Source organism: Podarcis liolepis (assembly GCF_965112155.1).
Source record: "Podarcis liolepis genome assembly, chromosome: 8".
In the NCBI taxonomy this organism is placed as follows: Eukaryota; Metazoa; Chordata; class Lepidosauria; order Squamata; family Lacertidae; genus Podarcis; species Podarcis liolepis.
The window spans coordinates 79,341,204-79,362,362 of NC_139560.1; the positions used below are offsets into that span (position 1 = coordinate 79,341,204).

Consider the following 21,159-nt stretch of genomic DNA (forward strand, 5'->3'; position numbering starts at 1 on the left):
AGCGCACGGAAACGCCGTTTACCTTTACCTATTTATCTACTTGCACTTTGATGTGCTTTCGAACTGCTAGGTGGGCAGGAGCAGGGACCGAGCAACGGGAGCTCACCCCGTCGCGGGGATTCGAACTGCCGACCTTCTGATCGGCAAGTCCTAGTCTCTGTGGTTTAACCCACAGCGCCACCCGCGTCCCTTCCCTCCTCAGTTATTGTGCCTCAAATATATCTTCCTTCTCACCGCTTCCTCTGCTTCTGATGCCAGTGGAGGGTGAAGAACTGATAGGGGAGCAGCAATAGCAGACAGTGCCCTCTGGGGCTAGAATTGCTATCCCTCCCCAGCAAGGCAGCGCCTCTGCCCTTAAGAGACCTCGGGGCTCTTGGGTCTTACGCAGCTGTGTAATGAGAAGAGTAAGCAACTGTACCAGCTCATGCAGCTGTTGCTTTGAAGCCCTGATGATTCATTACACATCTGACAATTATTCCACATGATGCTTGAAACTGATATATCATTATTTTGCCTCTTTGCATTGCTACTCTTGTCTCCTGATAGCTTCCTGTTTCATTTCCTGAGTGGGACGTTATCAGTTTAATTTCAGCACCGCTTCATCGAAGGGCCCCTTCATGTCTTTTTGGAGTCACTAGAAAACTGATTACTTCCTGCACTATGAAGGCCGTGTCTGAAGGCCTGAACCGGGTAATGGGGTAAAGTGTTTTTCAGTTTGATCTTCCATTTACCGCATAGGAAATAGCCATGCTGTGGCAGCACTGACACCACAGAGTTAATGTGAGAAGGGATTGTACATTTAAGAAGGCTACTGCTGAAAGCTATTATTGAAGGCCTTTCCAAGATGGCTGTGATGCATGCTGGCCACATAAGCTTTGTGCTTCCTTACTATTCTCTGAAATCTATGCTGTCTCTCTGTGGATTCTTAGTGGTCTGTAACTTGGCTTTGGTTATGTACTATCATAGGGTTGCTAGGAAATCCCCTCCGGACATCAGTTACGCCTTTGAAATATGGACGTACCTTCCAACATTTCTCCAATGAAAATAGGGATATTGTAGGGTTGTATACTGCTGCAGGAAGCCATATTGACTCATTTCCTTTTTATTGTTCATACTGAAAGGAATTTTGGTTAGCAGTACATATACAAGACCTACCTGGATTTTTTTATTATTTAAAAAAGCTTTGGTTAGAAGTGGGGAAATGTAGGTATACTTTTTAAATAAAATTAGACCTGTATGAGTTTTGGTGGCTTTCCTCTCTTAATTTTCATCTCAACATTTGCATATTTAGGGGCTAAGAAACATAGGAGTTTGGTAATCGTTTCTCAAAATAAATGGTGGTTGATTTAAAACTGCTTTCTTGACAGCAGTTTCCATCCTTCTTTGTGTTACAGTGGTGCCTCGCAAGACGAAATTAATTTGTTCCGCGAGTTTTTTTGTCTAGCGAATTTTTCGTCTTGCGAAGCACAGTGTCGGAAAAGTTTTGGAAAAGCTTCAAAAATCACCAAAAACCTCAAAAAAGGCTACCACACCGCGTTCTATGAGTTGCTCCTCGAAGTCAAGTTGCAGCTGTATTAACGGTGTTAAGAAAAAGGAAACAAACTTGCAAAAAACGCAAGACGTTTTCGTCTTGCGAAGCAAGCCCATAGGGAAATTCGTCTTGCGAAGCAGCTCAAAAACCGCAAAACCCTTTCGTCTAGCGAGTTATTCGTCTTGCGGGGCACCACTGTATCAGACTTTTGGTGCGTGCATAACACATGATCTGTATTCACTGCTGGTTTGCTCACAGGCTAATTAGATACCATGTAAGAAAAGGGATCACACACACACACACACACACACACACACAATCTGATACCACATAGGGAATAGGAGAACATTGTGTTAACAAGGCACGGAATAATTATTTCAGTAGGCTGAGCATAGAAGTGTTCAATCAAAACTTGTGCTTTAAAAGAATGAAATTTGATTGAACTATTTAAAAGTGTCCTCGAAAGGGGAAGAGTGGACCCCTGGGGGGGGGGGGGACTTGGAAAATGTGCAATTTTTACTCATCCCTACTTAAAACTCTGGAAATATCAGCTCTCGTGACCTAAACCTCCAGATTTAAGTCTTATACTGTTTAAATGGACTTGCTTCAGCACACATTTTAATTGTAGATATTTATTTTAATGCTTTGATGGAATTCTTTTATTGTGTATTTTAGGTATGTGTGTTTGTATTTCTTTATAACTGGTTTTATACCTGTAAACCACTTTGACTCCACCTTGGCAATTAAGCAGGTAATAGTCATAATATGCTTATTATTGTGCTATTTAAGAAACAATGGGATTGATAAAAAAGCATATATCACAGTGATACTGCTCTCTCAGCCACAGCAGGCGCTGTAACCATCCAACAGATTCATTTTACCCCTTCCATTGTCTCTTGAGACAGACGGATGCCAACAACAAATTATATTAATCTAAGATGTAGTCATATTTAGAAAGTTGTGCACTGTTCTGATCACCCCACCTCAGCAAGGTCATAACAGAGTTGGAGAAGGTACTGAAAGGGGCAACTAAGATTGCAATCTTCCACATGATTCCTCGGAAGTAATTCTCCGAGACTAACTCCCAGACAAGTTAGTAGTGGAAGGCTACAATTCTAAATTCACATACTAGTGGGGGATATACCTGAACACACCTCTGAGTAAACATGAATGGGACTACACTGTAAAATAATAAAGGGACTGAAGTTGCAGAGAACAACTACCAGACTTTTAGAAGACATCTGAAGGCAGCCCTGTTTAGGGAAGCTTTTAATGTTTGATGCATTACTGTATTTTAATATTTTGTTGGAAGCCGCCCAGAGTGGCTGGGGAAGCCCAGCCAGATGGGCAGGGTATAAATAATAAATTATTATTATTATAGATGACCCTTGGGGTCCCTTCCAACTCTTAATATTCTGGGATTCTATGATGTTTCATTTATATGCAGGTCACGTGTTTGGGATCGTTTATTTTAGAAAAGGAGAATGACTACCTGGTAACTGGAGAGGGAATAGTACTAAGGTTGATCAGATTATAAATGGTGTGGAGATAGAGCATAGACTGAAAATTAGGGCCATCCAACGAAACAGGCCAGCACTCATTTCATAATAAACAAAAGGAAATACTACCAACGTACTTAACTTTCAGAATTCATTGCTACTAGATATGGCAGTGGCTGTTTGTTTGGATACTTTAAAGAAGTTATCACACAAATGGAAGACAGGTCTACCAAAGGACTTACTAGGTATTATGACAAGCTAAAAGTCATCTCTATGATTAAAGGGTAGTGTACCTTTGATTGCTGGGGTCCCACACAAGCCCCACCTACTACGTCAGGGCACACTTCTGGTCTTCGTAAGGCATCTGGCTGGCCATTGTTGGAGATGGAATATTGGACCCATTGTCTGATCCACCATCACAATCTTTGTGGTGCTGGTGGGCTGTTCAAGCTCCGTCAGCTCCAGCCAGCCGAGGCAATGGCCGAGCAGCCAAGCAGTCTAGCAACATACTGGGTGGGACACAGATACCCCATTCCTACAGTAATGGGTTGGCCAATGCATGGTGAAATTTCTGGAACTACCAACAGTATTTACACAAATATATGCCGATCTGTACCAAATTCTGTAAGTCGTTCATAATTTGTTCGTGTGCCACACCTGGTATTTGTTAGCCAAATCTCTTTCTCCCTGTACAGTCAGGTTAACTTGGCAAGGTCTGAACTGAAGCAACCAGGGCAGATTGTTACAATGCTTACACAAGGCGAGGGTTTGGTTTTTCTCCCACCATGGGCAACTTTTTGCATGCCTGTGATCAATTCTTTTAATGTTTTGTACCTTCCCAACACAAAAATAAAAGGGAACCTTCCCCACGACAAAATGTGATGCAATCCACTATTTATTTTGACTGATCATTCTTAGAAGAACATAAGGAGCATCTCTCTTCTGAATGTCCTGCCTTAGAAAGGGCATTTTTTTCCTTATGCAAAGTGTATCTCTTGGGGTTCATTAGTTTTCCTTATTTTCTTTTATCAAATGATCATATCAAATGTTCCTTTACTGCAGTCACAGCTCTTTTCGACATAAGGAAAGCAGTTCTTTAATATGCAAATTTAAGAGACAAAGTTGGGTTTTTCTTGTATAAACCACAGGCATTCATAAAAAAGAAAAGAAATCAAGATCACACAGTTTTGTTTTCAGACTGTTTTCTTAACTGAGAGATAGCTGGCAGCCTGGTTTCTTTACAAAGGGCACCTTCACTTTCATGTAATCTAATAAACATTGCCAAAACACAACTCAGTTATAGGAACATTACAGTGAAATTGCAGGCGGTGTGATGAACGTTGTATCAGCTTCTTATGGTCCCATGAAAATGGTGTTAGCAGAATTAATGGATCACTGGTTAGCCAACATTACCCTGCATATTCAGTTCTTAGGTTGCCTCTTAAGAAAGCTCTGAATGTGCATCAATTTCATCCCACTTGTTGCGGAGACTTTTTTTAGCTAAGATCTTCTAAATTAATTGAGCAATTAGTTCAGCCTTGTAAATAACCACTTGCCTATTTTCATTAGTAAATAAGAACAGTCACCAGCTGAGAAGTCAGGGAAGCTTTTGTTGAACTAAAAGAGAGTGGGTTCTTATTTTTCATGAAGGTTGCCAGTGAGCTGCAGAATTAGCAGTGTCCCTGACATTTAGCATTCTCTGCCTCACAATGTGAATCTCAGCAATTTTTAATCTTTGATTGCAGTTTCTGGCAAGAATTTAAGACCCAGATTTCTTCTCCAGTCTGCATTGTAATCTGAACCAGAGAAGTACTTAATTTGCTTTCCTATCCTTAAACTTCCTCATCCAACATTTCCTTTTTTTTCTTCCTTGGCTGCAGCAGGTGAGCGGAAATGTGGGCCTGCCGTTTAATAGATGCCATATTGACACACAATTTCCCTTTCAGCCACTGCTCACATTATGGGGAAACAGGAAGGAAAACCCTTCATGAAACCCACAGCCCCTAACTCACTCCATTTATATCCAAACAATTTATTCCATAGCCTCCCAAAAAAGCAGGTGAGGTTCCCCGCCCCACAAAAGGTAAAGGTCCCAAGTACTGCTTGCCTTTACCCACTGAAATTCAAGAAATACATGCTTATCCTTGTCTGTGGCTGTGTCATCCATATCCTGCAACTTACCTTTTCATTTGATCCTTACTAAGGTCTCTTTAGTTTTCACCAGGGATAGGAAATAAATTAAAACCTGTTCTCATTTGCAAGTGAATCTATCAAACCTCCACATTCTGAAACAATATGAGAACCGAAACAGAGCTAGCTTTTGAAAATTTCAATTTTGAATTTTGCGATGCAGTTCACTAACCAATGTTTATCAAAATGCATATAGTTGGGGAAAGTGTGCATAAAAATGAATACATTAGTAAAAAAAAATAAATACAAAAATGTGTTGTACTGGGGGGAAATGGCTTGCAAAAATGTGTACTTTAGTCAAAACTGCATACAAAAATGTGTTTATTTGGAGGAGTTTGCAGTAGAGCCCATGATGGATAGCTCAGTCAGTAGAGCACGAGGCTCTTAAACTGGCTTTGAGCACCACATTGAGTAAAACATTCCTGCATTGCAGGGGCTTGGACTAGATGACCCCCCATTGTGCCTTCTAATTGCACAGTTCTGAGATTCAGAAATGCTGATGAATTTTCATGAGGATTTTTTCCAACGAATTGCTGTAGAATTGATTTTAATATCGGAAAAATGAGAAAGTGGGAGAACCAAAACTGACAGCTTCTTTCATCCCTGGTTTTGACTAAGTATCGCTCCAGCTTGTCACAGCCCCTGAATCCTAACTACAGTGGTGCCCCGCAAGACGAATGCCTCGCAAGATGGAAAACTCGCTAGACGAAAGAGTTTTCCGTTTTGGAGGTGCTTCGCAAAACGAATCTCCTATGGGCTTGCTTTGCAAGACGAAAATGTCTTGCGAGTTCCTGCGGGGTTTTTCCCCTCCCCCCCCCATTTTTCTAAGCTGCTAAGCCGCTTATCAGCTGATAATAGCGCTAATCCGCCAATGGGCTTGCTTCGCAAGACGAAAAAACCGCTAGACGAAGAGAATCACAGAACGGATTCTTTTCGTCTTGCGAGGCACCACTGTATTCTCTTAAAGCCTTCTGTGATGCTATTAGTTCCCAGGTTCCCAGTCTGCCAGAGGTGCAAAAAGCTTTTCTCTGTGCGTGCAGAGGTAGCTGATGCTGTCGCCTTTCCCTCCCATTGATGGGGTGGTTGATGGGGGCAGGGTCATGCCCACATCATTTTGTTCTATCTGTTTATCTGCTTGTTTAGATAAACCATATCCATTTTGTGTTATGTCACACAATCCATGACAGCTATTTTGTGACTGGAACTCATGGCACTTTTGCAAGTTTGAGAAAGTGCCTACTAGCTCCCCAAGGACCTGTGTTAGGTGTAGCACCCCCACATTTGCTTGCATACTTTTCTTCCTGCAGTTTGAGAAAGGCTGGTGATTTTTGCTCGGCAGGAGTTCTCTTCATTGTCAGAGTATATGCCTAAAAGCATATTGTATCTGCGGATAGATGTTCTGCAGGAACATTTCCTGACGGGTTAGGCCATATCTTCACAGTTGTGTTGGGTGGTGGGCCAGGTCAAATGGGCTTCCCTTACACCAGGGGTCTGCAACCTTTAAGACAAAAAGAGCCACTTGGACCTGTTTCCGAAGAAAAAAAAACTGGGAGCCGCAAAACTCGTCATTATAAAAATAACTTTTTTGTCACTTTTTATTATTTTTTTGTTTGACCCCTCAGAATTACTCCTCCTCATAGAAATAAACGTTAAATTAACAAGTTACCTTTTTTGTGGGTGTGGGTGTTCTTCACTCCCCTTCAAAACAGTGACCAGCGTACATGCCCCCTTTCAATGCAGTGACCAGCGTACATGCTCCTTACAATGTAGCGGGTGGGCGGGCGGGAAGGTGACATCGGGACGGTGCGTGACTAACGCACGCACCGCCCCCATGCGACGTCACAGCCAGTACAGTGCCCGCCACAGTGGGGAGTGTCGGGGCGCATAATACGCCTCCTCCCCTCGCTAGTATCCGCCCCAGAGCCGCGGCAAAGGTGTAAAAGAGCCACATGCGGCTCCGGAGCCGCGGGTTGCAGACCCCTGCCTTAGACCTAAGTGGAGTGAAAATACCTCCTGCCCCTAATTTTCCCAATCCTTTTCTCTTTGCCACAGGCTGGACTGGAAGCAGCTGGCCGGCAACAGCACCAATTCTTGGAAGAAAATTTGCTCAGGGAGCATTGCTGTCCGTGCTTCGCTTTCAACATCTGCTGAGGAAGAAGTGGCTGGCGCCTTGTGTTCTGCTGTGTGAAACTGGGGGAGGAGCTGGCCTGCAAACACCTTAGCTGGGGGAGAACAGGTTCCCCAAAGGAGCAAGAGGTAGGATAAAAATCAGGGTGGGTGGGGATAACATGTTTGCACTATTATGGCTGCTAGAGAGAACCCGAAAGTAAATGGAACAGTCTTCGTATCATTCTGACATATTCAATATCTTGACCAATGATATGCTAGATTTCTGTAGCATTCTTTAGAACGATGGGAGAAGTACTGGTCTTAATGGACTATTTAATGAGGTTGCATGAATAAGGGGCCAAGAGTTTATTGCCTAAGACAGGGGTAGTCAATATACTCCCCTCCAGATGAATTTAGATTGTTGTCTGTAGCTGATGGGAGTTCAGAAACATACAGAATGCAGTAAGCTGGCTACTTCTAGGGGACCTATGAAGTTCGGAGGTTTCCTGGATCATACATTTCGCCACTGTGCTACACCAGCACTTTGTGTGTGCATGTGTCCCAAATGTATGGAGAACCGAGGAGGTATGTCTTCTGTATATATTCAACACTGCATATATTCCTTCTTGCTTTTGGCTTTTCACATACTGCACTATGAACAGCAACTCTCCACAATACAGTAGTATTTATTGATAGAAAATCTCAGTTCAAGTTAGCTTTTGTACATGCTACCAACATGTACAATGAAAAAGTATAGTCTGTTGATTCTCATTACTATTAGTAGTAGTAGTAGTAGTATTTTGCCATTTAACTTGACAACATTTATTTTAACTTTTGGGCGTTTATACATTGCCAAAATGTACTTTCAATATTAATATAGTTTAAATAATATTTTACTCTTGAAATGTCCACTTTTTAAGCTTAATATTGCTCATGGTAGTGCAGTTTTGTTAGTATTATAATAGCTCAACCATTCCTTTCAGACCATAAACAGCATCTTAATAAAACAATGAGCTTTTTATATAGAGATCTACACAGTTGATTAGGAGTCTAAAATGAAGCCTGTGTTTAAATCAAACATTTTTACAGTACAACAAATACATTTTATACATTTTTGGAATCCCTCTTTCTATGTGGGTTATTACATTGCTGGGGGGGGGGACACACAGCCAAGAGTTTGTGGTAACATTTGAAAAACCAACAGACCAACCAACCGACTGACCCACCTACCCATCTGCAAAGCCCCCTAAATCCTGGGGAGGTGTGAAGGATTTACGTATGCCTAGCTGGAAAGTGATTTGGTATGTCATTGGAGTTTGAATATTCAAATATTACTCTTAAGTATTTGCTACTGCAGGACAAAAAATGGGCAAAGTGGAGGGAAATTGGAAGCCAATGCTAATGCAGTTTTGGCCTTTGGCAAAAAAAACCAGTCAGGGAAACCAATAAAAAGTTTAGGGATTATCTAGTTTAATCTACCTGTGCGGCACAAGCCCCTTGCATAAGATGTCCTTTTCCTAGGTCTTTCCAACTTCTTTTAAAATGCTGGAGGGAGGGAAAAATATACCCCTTTCCCTCAATAACTTGTTTAAATGTCCAGCCTTTTTCAGACTTGCACATTTTGTCCAACAGCTACATCTGAACTCTTCGGCTTTCTGCCCTTCCTGCACCAAACAGCTGTTCTCCCATCTCTCATTATTTTAGCATTTTAGTTATAAAAAATCTTATTACCCCACCCCTACCCCCCAGCATTTTATTTAGCGCAGAGGTTCCCCCCACCCTACATTACTCTCTATTCTGCCTTTATTGTTTTGACTGCAAGGAATGCTTGAACATCTGTTGCACAACAGAACCACTGCATATTGCAGGATTCTGGAGCATGTCCTACACTCCTTTTGTGTGGAGTGCTAGCTCAGCTCTTGGGCTCATGTAGATGGCGAGAGCAAACTTCTTAGAACGTGCCCAACACTCCTCTGATGGTGTTATATGACATAGGAATGTGGGCAATGGGCAGGCATGCCATCTTCCAAACCATTTGCTGATGTTGTCACCTAAAAGTCCACACCCGGCTTCCCAGAACCTTCAAGATATATAAACTGGGACAGTTTGAAAGTGACTTCTCTTTAGGCTACATTTGCCATGCCCTGTCAAGCTTGTATTTATGCTATGCATTATTAGTAATGATGGAACGAGACATAATGGCAGCATGCCCATTTGTTCAAATGCAAGCTTGTCCCAATCAAACGTTAAGGGTGCATGTGGAAGTCTAGAGCAAAAAGGCCCTAAATTTTATCTCATGGACCACCAACCTGCATTCAGGTCCCCCGTGTGAGACTTGAGAAGGTCCTCTTATTAGCTAGGGAAAAGTCAGGGGTCCCTTTACACCCAGAAATTCTGTTCTCTTGTCAACAGAAAGAGAAACAGCAGCTGAAATATATAGCTGCTGCTGTTCTCGACAGTGTTTTTTTTAAGCCTTTTGTTTATATTACTTAGCTTTTCATTGTAAACCACTTTACTTAATAAGTGTTAACATCTAAGCTTGTTTGAATTAGATGCCAAACATAGCAGCTTGCTTGTGCTACGCACAAAGGAGCAGCTCATTGTGGTACATTACTCCTGAAGGGCTTTGGCGTGGGAAGCAGCAAGACAAGAGGTGGCTGTTGCTTCTGCAGCTAATGGGAATCCCATCTTGTTGCAAGCATGGCCATCTCAGGCCCTTAGCATCACATCTGGACACCAACACACACTCACCATCCAAAGCAAATTTCTTTCCTATGTACAATAGACTCAAGTCAAAATGTGATGCTCAGATCGCTGTATGAAATGCTACCAAAGACACTGCTATGCCGGATGCGAAGTAACATTCCGTTTGATTTCTAAAACTGGATAATTTTTGATAACTGACATGCTTAAGTGCATGTTCAACTTCCATCCAGTTAATAATAAAGAAAATAGGAACAACTTGTGTCTAAAATCATGGTGTGTGAGATATATATATATTTCATATACATTATGTCCATTGAGCCCTTCCTCCAACTAGATTTCCCGCATCTCCCCCCCCCCCAAGTTTACTACAAAAGGAGAGAGGGTTGCTTATTGTACATTGGAAAGGTGTGCCTGGAAAAGTTAACTACAGTGCTAGGATCACTGACAAACCATATCTACATTACAATATATAGCTCTGCATCTGTTTATTTCTGCTCTAATACAAGTAGCCATTCTGAAAAATTTTCTTATCTCTGGTGATAAAATATCAGGCAGAGATGAAACGATTATCATTGATTAAGAATACCCAACCAGTCACATGCTTCTTAAACCAACAATTAACCTGACACCTCACCGGCTAACAAACTCAGGAGGACCCCCTCCTGAAAGTCCTATTACATGATCATCACTTATTAGAAACTCAAAATAATCCTGACTAATTTCATATTGGCCATGTAGCTTCATGTTATCGTAGGTTGTAGCAAATAGTAATGTAGTATGTGCGCTTCGGCATCAGATTCTTCCAACTTTTTTTGTGTTTTTAAATCTGCTTCAAGCAATTTGACTCAACAAGGATAACAGTATTCCAGTACTCTGGCCAAAGGCCATTTTCCTTCTGCGTTCAGCACTGCAGCCAGTACACTGCTGGTATTAAATGTTAAATTGCAGTAGTTGCGGTATCATTCCAATAAGGCTGTGCATTGCATCACTATGTAAATGATAATGAGTATCATACAATGTAAGGGGATGCGGGTGGCGCTGTGGTCTAAACCACTGAGCCTCTTGGGGATGCCAATCAGAAGGTCGGCGGTTCGAATCCCCGCGATGGGGTGAGCTCCTGTTGCTCAGCCCCTGCTCCTGCCAACCTAGCAGTTCGAAAGCACGTCAACGTGCAAGTAGATAAATAGGTACCGCTCCAGCGGGAAGGTAAACGGCGTTTTCGTGCTGCTATGGTTTTGCCAGAAGTGGCTTAGTCATGCTGGCCACATGACCTGGAAAAACTGTCTACGGAAGCAGACAAACGCCGGCTCCCTCGGCCAGTAAAGCAAGAAGAGCGCTGCAACGCCAGAGTCGTTCGCGACTAGACTTAATTGTCAGGGATCCCTTTACCTTTACCTTACCATACAATGTAGAACTGCAATATTTTTATAAGGTAAAGGTACCCCTGCCCGTACGGGCCAGTAGTGTCCGACTCTAGGGTTGTGCGCCCATCTCACTTAAGAGGCCGGGAGCCAGCGCTGTCCGGGGACACTTCCGGGTCACGTGGCCAGCATGACGAAGCTGCTCTGGCGAGCCAGCACCAGCGCAGCACACGGAAACGCCGTTTACCTTCCCGCTATAAAGCGGTACCTATTTATCTACTTGCACTTAGGGGTGCTTTCGAACTGCTAGGTGGGCAGGAGCTGGGACCAAGAGACGGGAGCTCACCCTGCCGCGGGGATTCGAACCGCCGACCATACGATCGGCAAGTCCTAGGAACTGAGGTTTTACCCACAGCGCCACCCGCATCCCTGCAATATTTTTATACTTACCAACAATTGTTAAATGATGGAGACCCAGGTCCCCCTCTTCCTCTGCTGCGCTATTTCAAACATATTATTTTTCATTAATTATATTACACCAGATTAAACAATGTACAGAAGTGGTCTATATTTTCCATGGGTTGTGATGGTGGATAGGATACTGTTTAGATATCAATTTACTGTTTGCTCTCTGAAATGTTATATACCTTTATTTCCTTTTCAGCCATGCATTCTGTCATATTGGTTGTTGCATTCTGACTTCTTCTGGGGTGGGGAACGAACACGGAACCTCACCTAGCAGATGGCCCAAGAGTGTTAACTCACATTTAGGGCAGTTACATTAATCTTGCAAGTCTTGACGCCTCACAGGAACGCAACCTGCTCTGCTGATTCAAATGTTTGGCAAAGAACTACTCAGCCATTTTCTTACACTGGAGTTTGTGGATGAATGGCTAAGCTTTCCCTTCTTTCCTTGGGGGGGAAAGTAAGCAGCGTACTTGGGGCTGGATAACCACGTGAATCCCCAATGATGGTCAGTCAACTCTCACTGCAAGGAAGGGGCGATACATACTGGAGTTTCCACTGTAGAGAAAAATTTAATATATACATATGTAAATAAAAAAAATAACAGAGGCAATAGCAGATGGAACAGTGTGGCCAGATTACCAGTCCACAGTAGCACAGTCTCAAAACTCTTTGTTTTCTTTTTCTTCTTCAAAAAAGGACAGACCACATGTGGTGGGAAGGGAGGGAGGGAGGACTCTCAGCTTGTAGGGGCAGTGATGCCAGACATTGCTCAGAAATTCCTCACCTCAGGCTATCGGGACCTAAGGATATCGGCTGTCCTTCACACCTAACCTAAAGCAAAGGAGCATCAGGATTTCTCCTCCTCTTGTACAATCCCCCAGTCCCTTACAAGTCCTCAGCAGCACTACTAAAGGGAAACAGCTCACAATTTATCTGGATAAATGGGGAAGGAATCCCCTTCTGCTGTACTCTGCTGCTATAGCTGCACTAGAGATGAAAATGTTAGACCCCTAGCATACTCTCCCACTCATACTGTTGTATGAGATGTTGGGAACTGCTTCTGTGCTAACCTCCCCTTGTTGGTCTGCACTTAGCAAGCCTGAAAGTCTATGTATTTGTGTACGAGAGTGCAAAATGGTCTCGTATCTTGTGGAGAGCCCTCCCCCCCCCCCGAGTTTTGTAGGTAGATGAGAATTCTCTCATGTCTGGCAACATTGCAACAGAACACGCTTTATGCTGCAGAAACATACACACAGAATATTATGCACACATTGGGGGGGGCATACATACGCGCACAGACATACACACACACAAGCAAGAATGTGTATTTAGATGCAGGATTCTTGGAAATAGACATTCTTAGCAAATATGGATGACAGATCAATTGTAATTTATTTTCTTTTTAACACTGTATCATCATAAAGAAAACTGGTATAAATGAAAAAATCTATTTCAAATATCTACATCTAAAATTTTAGGCAGTGAAAAAGCACTTCGTTGACAAGGAGTGTGGAATGATGAATGTTAATTGTCAGAAACTGCTGAATGCCTTTTTTTTTTTTTTTAGTTGCCACAAACAAATTCACATATCAGAACGAACAATACTGCTAAATATTCCGTTGGTTGTTTTTTTTGTTTTTGTTTTGTTAAAACGCACTGGGGAAAAGAAAAGGAAGAAAGAAAGGAAGAAAGAAAAAAAACAACCCCTCTCCCCCCCTGGAAATTCATACATATTTCAAAGTTTTGAAATTGAAGCAATATTTAGAACCATAGATGAAGAAACACTGTGGCATTGGTGTAATATACACAATGCACTTCTCTCTCTCTCTCGCTCTCTCTCTTAAATCTGTAATGTACATCAAATACTTTGCAACAATGCATTAACAAAAGGCAAGAAACATCTTGCTGTACAGAGGAAACCTCAAATGCAACTTGAAGCCTAGATTCACAATGGATGAGGAGAGGAAACAAAGTGTGAGAAGCTGTCCCCCTTAAGGTTTTGTAAACTATTCATTTTCTTGTGCTTAACTCTGGTCCTACGTCGGCTGTTGCACCTTCCCCTCTTTCCTTCAGCCACATTCAATATACAGCACTATTTGTTTTACACTCTACATACAAGGGCCAACCGCAAAGCTGCCCCCCTCCCCACAATATATTTCTATATCTATATATATAGAGAGACGGGATTATATAGATACAGAAATACATATACATTTCCCCCCTTTCTAATGACACTCCCGTGCTTAATGTCCAAATCGTTTAGCCATCTAAAAGCATCTTAAAAGTTTTCCACACTTGGTTATCAGGGCCTTCCTATGGAACAGGCTTTTAACAAACTAAATTTGCAGGAAAAGAATGTCTTGTGGTATGCATGCACATGCACAGTTCCCGGAGCCGTTTTGTTTTTTTCCTTGCCCAAATCTCAAACCCAGGAATCCGGAGATGCAGGATAGTGGCTTGTTTCGTAATTGAGTTCACTGTAGGGCCGAGCAGCCGAGTAGAAGTCGACGTAGTTCCCGGTGGACTTAAGTCCCAGATGCATATTGTACTCGCTTGCAGGAGGACGGTGATGTACTTGGTCCTCAAAGAAGGACTCGTCATAGTTTCTTGTTGAATTCTGAAATGGCTGATATGGTTCATAATCTTTTCTAGTGGGCTCCTGTGGAACTGGCTGTGTTGAGACCTATCAACAGAACAATAAGCCTCAGCTTGTTAGGTATTAGTGCTGCGATGGGAATCAAGCTATCATTTAGGGAGGAAGATAACTTTAACGATGCTTATTAGGGCTGGCAGTATGAATGCTTCCAACATTTCAGCAGCTGCATTCATAATCTCTTAGGCTCCCACCCCCCGAATTAATTGCACTGTTTTGCTTGATCTTCCTAAATGGACTGCTTTGCACTTGCATTGATTACTGCTCCTAACAGACGTTTTGCTTCGAGACATGGTTAAAGAGCAAAGGGTCTGCTGCAAGGGTCTCCAAGCTTTTTGGGACTGTGGTTACATCTGCAAACCAGAGAAAGAATGGAAGAAAAGGGCTTCGGAAATGTCTCATGGTACATAGCTTAAAGCTGATTCCCTTTCCCAGGCACTTTTCTGCTGTATCTTCCAAGCTCCAGTTAAAGCAGCATGAGAAATAAACTACCAATAGTTTTCAAAGTATTAAATTGGAAGAACACCAGAAGCTCAGCAAGATGACAAGGAGCTAACTTCCTACATTGTGCTTCCTGCCTCACATATTCAGGCAGTAAGCTAATTGAAATTACAGTGGTACCTCGGGTTGCAAACTTAATTCGTTCCGGACGTCCGTTCTTAACCTGAAGCGTTTTTAGGCATGCAATTCCATCATAGGCCTCCCGCGGCCCCAGAAGCAGATTGTGTTCGGGGCAAAGTTCGCAACCTGGGACACCTACTTCCAGGTTTGTGGAGTTCATAACCCGAAGCGTCAATGTATTGAACTTTTGAGTCCTGAGTACTTACTAAAGAACTCCAGAAGCAGGCACACTGACACACAAACATGATCCCTTCTTTTCAGCAGACACAAAAGACACTTCTTTTTTGCTCTGCTTTTAATGACAACAGATGTATCCCCTGATCTCATGATCCTGCTGATCTATACTGCTGGTATGATTGATGGTATTATCTTGTTTTAATGTATTTTTGTGCAGTTGCAATTTAATTCGTTGCCCTTGGGTTTGGGGACTTTAGGAACAAAAAATGGCATACAAATAAATGTCTAATAATAATAACAACTGTTATTTTTCCCCAGGCTTCAATTTTGAGAAGCTCTTTTGGTCTAAGACGTTTAACAGAGTGCAGTCCAGAGGTAAGGATACTTTTTGGTGTTTGACTGGGGTAAAATATAGTCCATTCCACACAGAATGCCAGAAAAACAAACTGGATTGAAAATGTGCACTCTGTCTGCACTGCTGTGTAAGATGCTGCAAGTCCAATGCAGCTCAGGCAGGAGGAATCATTGGACTGACCTCTGTTGAACTGCGGTGTCACCCATATAATGGCCAGAGATTGCACTTCAGCCTAGCCAGACCAAGGGCTCTCTCTCTATAATTGTTGCACAAGCCTTGCTCCTTCAGTCTGAGCAACTTCTTGCTCAAGTAGCCACGTAGACACTGCTTTGTCCTACTATCTTCTCTGGAACCTGACCCTCGACCCTGATCACACCCTCCCTTTGGCCCTTTAAACCATAGTCTTTTGCTCCTGTTCAGACCTTACATGTTTGGATTATCTCCTGTATAATCTACTACCTTCAAACCAAGGTTTGCTCAGCAAGGCGTGAGTTACAAACAACTCATAGCTTGTTCCTGCAACTAGTGGTTTGTTTTCCAGTTGCTCTTCTCGTGTCTCTGCCAGATGTCTGGGGTGAGGTGGCCCAGCAAACCATGGTTAAGCAAGGTTGTTGAATTCAAACATAATGCCAAACCATGGTAAAACAAACCATGACCTGTAAGCTAGGGCAGTGTTTTTCAACCACTGTTCCGCGGCACACTAGTGTGCCGCGAGATGTAGCCTGGTGTGCCGTGGGAAAAATCGAAAAATTCGAAAGATTTTTTTTTTAAAAAAAGTCAAATTTTTGCCCACTAGACGGGCGCCGGACTGTGTCCACCCTATTCTCCATCCGTCCTGGGTGGGGATCAGATCGGATGGGATCGGATGAGAGCGGACAGGGGGTCCGCTCTTATCCGATTCCCCATAGAGAGCAGCGGGGTTCTGACATCTCCCTCTCCGCACACAGTGGTGGTGTGCCTCGTGATTTTTTTCATGAAACAAGTGCGCCTTTGCCCAAAAAAGGTTGAAAAACACTGAGCTAGGGGGCTCACACTGCGGTTTGTTGGCAACACCACCAACAACAAAAACCACCCCAGCTAGTTTTCAAACAAATCATGGCTAATTGTCATGTGTCATCCAGACCACAGCTCCTCCCGTTAGCAAGGCCCAATGTAACAGCAGCAGAAGAGAAGCCATCTTCTTTTCCTATATTTTTGTTACAGAAAATGTCAGAACACCATTAACCAGAAATTCTTCAAGTTTTGGCAGGGCATCCTGACATTTACTAATACATCTCAAGGCTAAATTATATTGACCAGATGTAATCCTTTTTCCTTAGCCTTAAGATGACATTTACTTAATTTTTATGATGGCAGATTGGTAAATTTCCAAAACAAGCATCATAACACAGGTATTTGTGACATTTACTGATGCTGCTCAAAAAGAACATGGTCTTCAGCAACTGCCGAATTCTACTCTCATTTCCATATTTGACCAGTAAATGTTGGCATTTCCCAGGGCTAGATTAGTCTCACCTAGGGCCAGGGCCTTTCAGTACTGGCCCCGACTTGGTGGAACGCTCTGTCACAAGAGACTAAGGCCCTGTGGGACTTCTTTCCACAGGGCCTGCAACACAGAGCTGTTCTGCCTGGCCTTTGGTGTGGACCTTTGTGTTTTTCCCTCCCCTTATGGTTTTGATCTATGGGCTACTTTTAAAATGAGGCTGCATTTTAACCTGTATTTTAAATTGGTCCCCCCAATTATGTTTTTATTGTAATTTTACTGGTGTTAGCCGCCATGAGCCTGGCTCTGGCCGGGGAGGGCAGGGTATAAATAAAATTTATTATTATTAAATGGGAATAGTTAAGAAATGTGAAGCAGAGAACTGTTCTTCATATATTATGAATCCTATAGAATCCTTGCATGCATATTGTTAATACCCCTCCCCGAGAAGCATTAACAATTAACAATTGCTATCAGATAGTTTTATACAAACTTTGATTGGAAAAAGTGATTATATATTTCCTTCTTGCAGGAACACTGCTGGAGTGGTGGTGATAGAGACAAAGGTAGGAATAATTGAACTTTGCTTTCCTTATCGTTAAAGACTACATCATTATTATGCCCTCATTCCTGTGCTGGAACTAGTATAATACTAAGTTTATCGTATTGATTCTATATTATTTTCAAATGGCTTTGATTCTATATTTTCGAATTACACTGTATGAAAATCATGAGCATTTAGGCCATCACTTTAATTTGAAAAATAAAATTTGAAAAATAAATAAATTTAATTTGAAAAATAAATAAAGCAAGAGTTTGGCAACAGTTTCACAATAATGTCCTCCCCACAATTCATATTTTCTTTATGTTCTGTTATGGCTCAAAAACCAATGAATTGCTCTGGCCACATACCTGGTTGTGTTTAATATCTTCAGCAGGTGCACCATAAGAATTTCTGTACAAAGTAGAGATTCCAGTGTTCTGAGCTGAAGATGAGAAGGGGGGGGGAGAAAAGGGAATTGTGTTACCAAACAGAAAGCCAGCTAGTAGCAAGTGAAAAGGGTAATTCGTGGTTTAAACAGGCAAGCATCATAATGCATTTCTTAGCCATCAGTTATGCAGGCACATTGAAAACGCTGTACACAGTTCTGGTGATGGCCCCATTTCAGTTAGGTTATTGCAGGACTGGAGCAGTCACAGAAAAGGTGAATTAAGATGATGAAGGTTTTGGAGCATTTTCCTGTGAAGAAAGGCTAAGCATCTTGGGGCTTATTAGTTTAGGAAAAGGGCACTAAAAGGGGAAACGACAGAGATGTATAAAATAATCAATACGCTATGACAGAAGGGATTTTTCTTCCATTAATACACCAGAACATGGAGTCACTCGATGAATTTGATTGTCAAGAGCTACAAGCCATCTATATTTGTTCACAGAACAGATAATTATAGCACATGGCATTCATTATCCCCTAATGGCTCATTATCTCCAGTAGGATTGAAACCCAAGAGTCAGGAACATCATAGCATATCATAGTCTAAACTGCAAATTCGCCATTTTGCATGTAAACAAACCACTTGTGGCCATATAGAACTTGGCTTTTAAAATAGCATGTGAATCACTTATAAACACCAAGGTTGCGATTGTTTAGGAAAGCCTTAGCAGAGGAACAGAGTGATCCTAAGAGGGCAGTAGGGAAGAATGCACTCTTGTAGGCAGCCTCGTCCCAAGTGCTTCAGGGCTTTGTAAGTCAAAACCCAAACCTTGAACATGGTTCAGTAGCTGGCAAGCAGTGCAATTTAAAAGTGTTGCAGCATGCATGTAGTAAAGCACCCCAGTGAGTAGCACAGCCGTTGCATTTTGCAGCAGCTGCGGTTTCCAGACCAATGTCAAGGGCAGCACATTACAGTAGTCCAAGCTTGAGGTTACCAATGTGGCCAGACTATTCCTTTGCTGAATGGGTCCTGGTTGTTCCTTGTGGCAAAGTCAGACAAGTGTGACATTAGCTGCTTGTTAGCTTTCGGAGATCTTTATATGGAAGTCACGCTGGGTTCATTCTTCCTCCTCCTTTGCGAGGCCACTTTATGTGGGTGCTTAGAAATTTGGAGTGAGGTGGCATCAAGCAGCTCAATCAAAAAGCTCTTTTTATAAAAAAAATCGGACAAGGGTGTTGTAGTTTTGATTTTTGTAAGGAGGCACTTGATAATAGAGATTGCCAAGTGAAGCTGAATAATAATAAATAAATAAATAAATAAATAATAGGTCTGGTGACATGGGAGAGGCTGTATATCTGAACACATAATAGATATAGTATTGGAACCAAATCTTGTTACTAGTGGGGATGAAATGGAAAACTCAGGGTTCTCACCCCAGTCTTTAGTCCAGATTCCTTCAAGTGTCTGGGAGTAATAGGCTCATTCCACTAGGAGTATTACCTGGGAGTAATAGGCTCATTCCAATAGGAATTCTTGCTGCTGCTTTCTTCCATCATCTCCCTTTCCTGCTAGCACTTAAGCACTTATTCAGAGGCAGGATATGTGCACATGTGTTTGATATCTTTATGCTATTGGAAAACATATATCTGTACATGCAACGCAATCTGAAAGAAGACCTTTGTACAATATCTGGCCAGGGGGAGTTTAAAAAAAAAAAGGCCCACAAAGCTGCAATTTTGTAGCATGTTTTATTGAATTGTTGTTAAGATTGGCTAAGCCTGTTTTGTTTTCATGCCTGTTGAGGTTCTTTTTCAAGGTGATGTATACATTTCATACACAAAGAGAATATGTTTTTCTTTCATTTATTCTTCCCTTTCTCTTCAGACGAGGCTTCATTTGATGTGGTAGCAACGTGCCCCGAGCTCAGATGAGGTAACCTGAAAAAGCAAATAAGACTTGTGATCTCTGTTGTCAATCAAATAATGCAAACTGTTGTAGATCAATTATTTTTTGGCTTTGTTGTCTAAGCTTATCGCTCATGGTGTGCTGAATATGACAGGGCAGCAATGAGGATATTCCCTCTGTATATTTGTGCCCAATTAAAACAAGCGAGTGTAGAGGAGGCAGAGAGAAAATTGCAGGCAAAATGGGGCGGAGGGGAGAAGGGGTTGGTGGTCAAATATGTATGAAAAAGCACTGGTGTAGCAGCCAAGATGAAAAAGACAGAGTAGATAAAGTGCAATAAACTTTTTTTGCCTTTACTAGAGCTTGCTTAATATTTTTTTAATTGCATGAAATTTATACACTGTTTGAGTGTAATAAAAAAGCCCTTAAAGAGTTTACAAAAAGATGTAAATTGTTATTGATGCCATTAAAACAGAGAAAAAGCTAAGATTAAAATTCACAATGGCATTTCTAACAGGCAGCAAAAAGAATACAGTGAAGGCGCCTGGTTGATAATCTGTAGGTAGGGAGTTTCAAATAAGCTTGAATGTGCTGCAGCTCCTATAAAGTATTAATATATTTGTGTGGCCTTCTGTGTTACCAAATTAGATCCTGACAAGCGAGCATGTCTCGCCTGTCCTCCAAAATCCAGGCATGAACTTTAGAGACAAAGCACAAATGTCAGCTGAGTCCAAGATTAGGCCTGCTTCACAGGTTAAGTTTTGGGGGGAACATTTTAATGTGAAGTGTGAACGTGCTAATGTTGCATTATACAGATACTGGAATTGGCCATGAGTAAATGTGTGAAGTGACGACCTTGGTCTCAAACACTAAAAGCACAATACCTTGTCGGAATGTGGAAGCTGCCTTTCAGCTGGTCACGGATTCTTGATGGATCAGAATCTAGTGAGGAGCGAAGGATCCCACGCTGGCTATGACATAGCTTTTGTCCATTTTGTTTCATCTTTTGGCTGCGTTAGCTGAAATCCTGGTGAAAACCTGAAGGATTTGGCGATCAGTGGTAGCAAATTGTGTTAGATCCTCAATGGAACAGAATTGCTGTTGAATGAGACGTTTAGAATGGCCGCAGCTCCCGATTCCTGGTACCATTCAGAACCACAACAAGGAA

General features: G+C 42.1%; 1 protein-coding gene and 1 long non-coding RNA gene across 22 annotated transcripts in view; one reads left to right on the top strand and one right to left on the bottom strand.

Moving 5' to 3' along the window:
• LOC310714390 overlaps nucleotides 1–21,159 on the top strand; it is a 106,026-nt gene that overhangs the window by 8,104 nt on the left and 76,763 nt on the right. For 10 of the 16 annotated variants that reach the window (XR_014529679.1, XR_014529680.1, XR_014529681.1 and 7 more), the window contains exons 2-5: nucleotides 7,273–7,476; nucleotides 15,634–15,690; nucleotides 17,686–17,719; nucleotides 19,971–20,018. This is a non-coding gene — a long non-coding RNA (uncharacterized lncRNA). Of the gene's footprint in view, nucleotides 1–7,272; nucleotides 7,477–15,633; nucleotides 15,691–17,685; nucleotides 17,720–19,970; nucleotides 20,073–20,806; nucleotides 20,867–21,159 lie in introns of those variants that run through there. The other 6 variants (XR_014529676.1, XR_014529677.1, XR_014529678.1 and 3 more) reach the window with 2 other exon arrangements.
• The window catches only part of CTNND2 (catenin delta 2), a 220,212-nt gene continuing 212,290 nt past the window's right edge, over nucleotides 13,238–21,159 (bottom strand). For all 6 annotated transcript variants that reach the window (XM_083519176.1, XM_083519175.1, XM_083519172.1 and 3 more), the window contains 2 exons: nucleotides 18,066–18,139; nucleotides 13,238–14,547 (listed from right to left, as the gene is read on the bottom strand). In XM_083519176.1, the coding sequence (XP_083375302.1) occupies nucleotides 14,287–14,547; nucleotides 18,066–18,139 (335 nt within the window). In that variant the 3' untranslated portion in view covers nucleotides 13,238–14,286. The remainder of the gene's footprint in view (nucleotides 14,548–18,065; nucleotides 18,140–21,159) is intronic.